At 47.8% G+C, this 7,009-nt stretch overlaps 1 protein-coding gene across 1 annotated transcript; it reads left to right on the top strand.

The window, feature by feature from the left end:
• Positions 1-1,760: 1,760 nt before the first annotated feature.
• LHYA1_G000505 (Zinc finger protein) lies at positions 1,761-3,066 on the top strand (the record flags this gene model as incomplete). The annotated part of the gene is made up of 2 exons (XM_031145497.1): positions 1,761-2,874; positions 2,936-3,066. 2 exons carry the CDS (start codon positions 1,761-1,763, stop codon positions 3,064-3,066), a joined length of 1,245 nt encoding a protein of 414 aa, XP_031009231.1.
• Positions 3,067-7,009: the final 3,943 nt, after the last annotated feature.

The following is a 7,009-nucleotide window of genomic DNA, read 5'->3' as shown; positions in this document are numbered from 1 at the left end:
CCGTGTCAGCGAGCGGTAGAGTTCTCCGTAGCCAAACCATCGCACTCCACCCACGACTGGCCGATTGGACTGAGCTGGAGATAGCGATGTAAGGAGGTCGTCGCAATCACACCGCAACACCAGACCAGCACCAGCACCAGCACCAGCACCCAACAACACCAGACCAGTACCTCCGTACAGTAGTCAGTGGCTGACTGTAGCCCCTCCCCATACTCTGATACCGACACCCCCCCTTTGCTGCACACTTACGCCATTGCTGTTCGTCCCAAGCCCAATGCCGCAGAATCTGTGCAGATCCATTCCGCATGACGAATGCCGACCCCGGCGGATGTTGTCTCCGACCACTTGGCGCGCTCGCAGCTCGGGAAAAAGGGCTCCGCACCCTGGATTCACTACATGCACTCTCCCTCAAACACGCCCCTTTCGCCTCTCTCACTACTCCGTTCTTTATTCCCTTGCTCACGCCCCCATTCGCCCATTCTCCCATGATGCAGCAGAACAGATCCTAGACAGAATTATCTTCCATGCCGGATTTGGCTTTGGCTTTGTTTTGAAGTATTTACAAGAGTTCCCTTGCTAGCACACTAGTATTTCCTACTACTTCTACTATTACCTACCTACTGTATACCTCCGTAGTAATTTACCATATGTACCGTCTTCCCCACCAAGTACCGTACTAAACTGGCCTGTATGGATGTATGGAGTACGTCCTGTAGCAGTAGCAGCAGCAACAAGGAGTAGTAGTTCGGAACATTTTGCGTTGATGGCAGCTCCATCCCTGTACCACCTCCATCATAGATACACATACCCATGCCATACCCACCCCTACAAGTGCACATGAGGAATCCGAATCCTTATGTAAAGTCCTTGCTCTCTCCCCCCCCCCCCGCCTTGCGATCGTCCATATACTTCCCTTATCCCTCTGGTACAGGTACTCCATACTTTAATCCCCCATCGAAAAACGTATCCTCTAACCGGCACTACGAGTACCATCTTGCAACTCAAAACCTCAAACCCCAAAACCCCAGGCTCAAACACGTGTGCTTCTGATCATCACCATTCTCATCCAAGTTTACCAAAACCCAAACTTCCTTCTACGTCCGTCCGTACGCAGTATTTCGGAAATATCTTCCAATCAGTCGATCAGACTGCTGCCGAACGATCTGACAGCTCCTCTACATCTCCACTACTCTCAAAGTGGAACTTGTCTTATGAGCTTAATCTCCAACAACCACCCGAATTTCTTCACCCACCTCCAATTCCGGCTCGAACGAGTAGGAGGAGCCCATTCTTGGGGGAATTAGGAACTTGTGTATTGTAGATCTTTGCTCAAGGCATTACAAGTGCCTCCCTGTCTCCACTATTCAAGCCATAGCCATCTCATTATCCATACTCCTATCCATATCCCAGGCACGCAGACAGAAACCAGCTCCTGCGCTACCCCCTCGGCGATATCTCTCTCTTCCACTCAGAAAGAGCCAAACCCCCTCACTACTGAGCCGTGGACCCTTGCTCCGGATTTCGTGCGCCAACAAGCACTTAAGGAACGCTGATCCCGCTCGTCAAGACAGCCCTTGACTGATCGCCTCGCTATATTCCCTATATTCCTGCCAAAAACCTTCTTCGGTCGGAAGTGTGACACGAGTTTTTACGGGATCCTGCATCTGATCCACGCATTTTTGAAACTACCGTCCTTCTACTCGGGAAACCAACACTTTTGTCGACAGGTTTGTCACGTTTGACACCGATCATCTTTAAAGATGACTATGGCCATCGACAATCAACAACGCTTTGGTGGAATGAACTTCGACCACATGCCTTATTCCAACACTCCCCAATTCACGAACCCCTGGTCTTCGACGTCGTCGCCAGCTCAGAACCAAAGTATCTATGCTCCATCCCATAACCTCAATCCCAATTTGGGACTTGGGAACAGTATTGGAAAGCAACAACATCAACAGCACCAGCAGCAGCAACAACAACAACATCAGCAGCAAGCTTCCAGGATCAACAGCAATGTGTCTATGGCATCATATGCCAGTGTACCAATCACCGCGGCATCAGCAGGTAGCCCTCTCCTGGTTGATGTATATGGCTCGCAGGAATTGCTCACCACGCCCCAAGATCTCTTAAATCCCAATCGTTCCTCTACTTATGGACATGAAACCTCATATACAAGCGCGCCATCGCCAGTACATAGTAATTTTGCGCCAACATCGGCCCCCTATGAGTCTATGGGATATGCCCCGGCGCCGGTTCGTTCAACTTACGCCATCCAGCAACAAGAAAACGCGAGGCGCGTGTCACAACCGTCAGTACCCTCAAACACTTTCCTCGAGATCTCCGAGGAGGCGCAACGCCTGCAGCGCCAGAGCTCACTTATTGACTTGGATGATAGAGGCCTTCAACAAAACGAGTCAACCCGAAGTTTCGGTGATGCGATAGACGCCAGCAGGGGAATGATTGCTATGAGCCAGAATACCACGCCGCGCAACATATATGAAGCGCAGGGACGGGTGGGGAGAGGATCAGGTGATTCATACGGGTTTCCCGCGACACACTCTACCAGCTCTTCGGTATCATCGTCGGGTACTTACCCTTCTTACTTTGGGACTGGATCTGTGGATTCTTCGGTGAGCGATTACTCGAATGCGGGATCCGACATCGAGTCCGTCTCGTCACGGACACTCCCTAGACCATCGGGTCTGTTGAATGGTAGTGGAATGCCGCCGGCACCACAATCCATGATGGGACAATTCAGCTCCAAGGTTTCCTCGAGCACACAGAAGAAGCACAAGTGCAAGGTTTGCGACAAGCGATTTACACGTCCAAGCTCCCTCCAGACCCATATGTACAGTCACACGGGCGAGAAACGTAAGTCTACCATTGATTTTCTCTTCTATCACACGCGCGCAGCCTTTCTAACACGCAATAGCATTCTCTTGCGAAGTCGAGGGTTGTGGGAGACACTTTTCAGTTGTCTCAAACTTGCGGAGACATCGAAAGGTACACAAAGGCGAAGCACGCTCAGACGCCGGATCGCCAGACCACCAGTCGGACGAATAACCTCGACCCTGGCTCAATATGTGTACAAGCCAGCAAGGCGCGCTCGCTCAATTTTCTTGGTCTTCAGACTCATGGGACGAAAACGAAAATCGGTCAAAAGTCGGACGGACACCTGCATATTAGCTTTTTTGCTGTCTATGTTGTGTTTGTGATATCCATTCTGCGTGTTGATATGTTGATATCCGGAGTGCGGGGCATGTGTATCATTTTTTCTTCATAGATGCACATTTGATTTGAGGTTGAGGGCTAGAAGATGGGTATTGTCATTCTAATACTATCGCTAAATCGGGCTTCCATGTTGGGGGGAGTCTTATGGGATGGGATTTGAATACTCTCCACACGGCGTTACGGGAAGGCAAGATCAAGAGCAAGGCAGCACAGAGCGAGCGAGCGCGCTGTTGATATGGCGAGGCCTCTTTTTTACGGATGGATGTACTATTAGTTGCCTTTGGATGTTTGTTCTTGACTCTCGTTGTTTGCTCTATATACCCCACGGCCGTTTCACATGGCTGTCGCACAGTCGCTACGAATTAGATAATGACACGAAGATTACTACCCAATAATAATAGAAAGATAATTCAGCCAGGATAGAGTCGCGTCTGAAGGATTCCAAGTGCAGCAACAATGACAACGAGTTGTGTCATGTACTGTACGTAGCTAAGGTAGGTAGGTAAGCCGTATTTGTGTGGTATGGTGTGGTGTGGTCAATCAAGCTTGTCAAGGTCTCCTCGCCCCTTTTATCCAACCGCATAGCCTGCCTACCTGCCTCACTCCAATACTTTCATTCATTCATTCATTCATTCATTCATTCTTTCATTCATTCATTCATTCATTCATTCATTCATTCATTCATTCATTCTTCTTTCACACCCGCATCCAAAATAAAAGCCAAAGCCAAAATCGGAAACGAATGCAAGATGAACGAACCCAGGACCCCTCTTTTCTCGCACCCCACCACAGCCAATGCAGCGCTGATCGCGGCTACAAGGCCAACTCATCGCCGACCAGGTATCTTTCTGCGGTGCGCATACGATACGGGTCCCGTGACGGGGGCGGGGTGGGGCGGGGCGGGGCATGAGGTAGCAAATCGGCCAATTGAAATGGATAGCAAGTTCGTAGAGAGAGGAGGAGTACAGTAAGAACCTCCAAAGAGAGGGAGGGATAAGAGGGGAAACATTGGCTTGGATACGAAGAAAGGCAAGGGAAGGAAAGGCGGGAAAAGTACCTTTCGTATGAAAAGGTGTAGAATGACGAATGACGACAGATAGATGTGGTAGGTACGGTAAGATAGGGTGGGGTAAAGAGCCAGGGGGGGGTGGAGGGGCGGACAACATGAAACGAGCAGGGCCGAGCAGACCATACATACACCCCAGATGATCTTTTGGGTTGCAGTACATACAGTACGGTGCAGATATAATCAATAAATAAATAAATAATAATAACCATTCTAAGCTTGAGCTTGAGCTGGAAGTTGATACCAAACCACCACACCTTGCCCTTATTGGCAGTGCGATGCGTGCGATACGGTCGGTGTGCATGGTGAGATGAGATGAGATGAGATGGTGGTCGAGTTGACACGATTAACTGACTGACTGACTGAATGCTGCACTTGATATTTCTGATATAGGTACCTGGCTCTGTTGAGACGGATCAGGTATGTATGGTTATGGATATGGATTGTATGTATGCATTATGATGAAATGCTTTGGAGATTAAGGGGGGAGACAGCTGTTGCTAATTGGTTAGATGATGTCTACCATGTGAAGAAATCATATCAGTTCTCACTGCTATTTCTACAGTACAGTACACTTTCAGGGTCCAAGCTAAAACTGTGCAGTACGGTACGGACTGTTTGTACCGGTACTGTACATCTGCATGAACGATACTAACCTCCCCTCTACCTACCAGCCAACCAACCAAACTGTAGGCCCACCATCAGCCTGGCATCCCAATCATCATCATCATCATCATCATCATCATCATAGTTCAGCACTAGATGCTATCCCATGCCACCAGTCGCACGAGTAATGAGGGGAGGGGAGGGGAGACAATTCTTTGGGATTTCGAGTAAGGCGAAAGGTGGTGGTGGTGGCACGAACATGTCGTAGGTGGCTTGATGCACAGTAGGGTACCTAGCGATCCATCAAGTAAAAAAGAAAGTACCTACCCATCAATCCCAGGTCGTGTCTCTATCACTACACCCATCCATCTTTTTCTTTCTCTGTTGCGTGCATCTAACCACAACCACAACCACAATCACAACATACCCAAGTACCGTGTTAACAAATCCTCGCACAGAGGCATACATACATACAATGTTACAATTGTAAATACCAAATTCATGGTCTTGGTTTGACCTACCCACCCTACCTACCTTACCTTACTTACACCCCGCTGGAAAGGGTCGTGAGGAATTCAATATCGCACAACCTACTAACACACATCCTTATCGTATACCGTATGTCTCTCCTACATACTGTACATTCCCAGAAGAAAACAAGAAACAAAGACAAAACGGCTCTACAGTACGCTACATACTCTTGCTTTTGCCCTTGCTCAGCCAAGCTCATTATAACAAGGCAGTTACCGTAAGCGTTACTTATTAGATTCCGAGTCTTTTTCCCTTTTGTCTTTGAAGCCGCCAAGATGGATAGATATGGTTTTCACGAAGCACAATAAGCAATTGCGTAGTAGTGCTGCATGCATATCGACATTTTCGGCCTGCTCGGTGGGGAAGTAATACAGGTAGGTATGTAACTTTGGTAGCCATGCCTTGCTTCATTACTCCAAACAAAAATTCTCCGTTGATATTGACATGTCGTATTTATCTCATCGAGAGTTCCTTAGGGGAATGTGATGTGAAATGAAATGACTGCCGAGCCGAAGTAAGGGGGATACTTATTAGCAGCAATGCAAGCAATCCCCCTTCCCCTTTACACGGTTACGTTACACGGGAAATGTATGCATGGATGGATGGGGTTTATATGACATGCATCAGCAAGTCGCTGCTTGTGCATGCATATGGAAACCAGATATTATCACTTTTCTGCTTTTTTCTTCTCTCCATGGAACGCTGCGCTGCGCAGGCCAGGGCATAACAACCATGGCGTGCTCTCTCTCAATTAGTATTGCATGATTCTGTCGTTTCCGAGTCCCGATGTGAGGGGGAATACCTAAGCGCCTTGAGGAGACTGAGTGAGTATATTTGAGGTTTATATCAGGTAGGTCAGGTAGGATAGAAGGAAAGAAAATCTAAATATCATTACAAATATAGTACGTTACATTTGAGTATATTAAGCAAATGTCTATACTCAACTCCACCTACTCATTTCACAAGCTATCGACGATGTTTTCCCTGCAAGTACACACGCAAAGTCGTGGGGATATTCTAGAAGCATGTTCAAAATAATGACCATGGATTGCTGCACAATCTATCTAATGGTGGTGTTCACCTCAGTGGTTTCGAGATAACTGGCCGTAGCAACACCGTAACATGGCTGGAATCACAATAAGTACTGCCGAAATTATCTGTTTCGAATTATTCATTATTTCTTTGCTATGCCCAAATTGCAATGACTTGTACACTACAACATACAGAGATGTGGTCCCCGCCACCACCCTCTCGCAGCCTTATGACGGGACCGCAGAATAGATTTATCTTACAAAGAGAACATTTGGTGCGAAATCATCGAGGAGTAGTAGCTCTAAACATTAGGCTCTCCGTAATTGAAAAAATGAAATAAAGTGCGATAGCCGTAGATCTAGCACATGGTGCTTCTCATAAAAAGAGGCCGTGTGGAAGCTCGTAGAGCAGAGAGCTTATCTGCTCTGATATGTTCAACGCCAATGGGTATGCCGCAAAAGATCGACACGAAGAGTAAGAACCGCCGACCGGCCTATCCAGAACGCCTAACCAAACCATACGCCTCAAGTTTACCATCTT

This window comes from Lachnellula hyalina, assembly GCF_007821495.1.
Source record: "Lachnellula hyalina strain CBS 185.66 chromosome Unknown contig00007, whole genome shotgun sequence".
Lineage (NCBI taxonomy): Eukaryota > Fungi > Ascomycota > Leotiomycetes > Helotiales > Lachnaceae > Lachnellula > Lachnellula hyalina.
The sequence above is the reverse complement of the archived record's forward strand: the minus strand, read 5'-3'. Positions and strand labels throughout refer to the sequence as shown.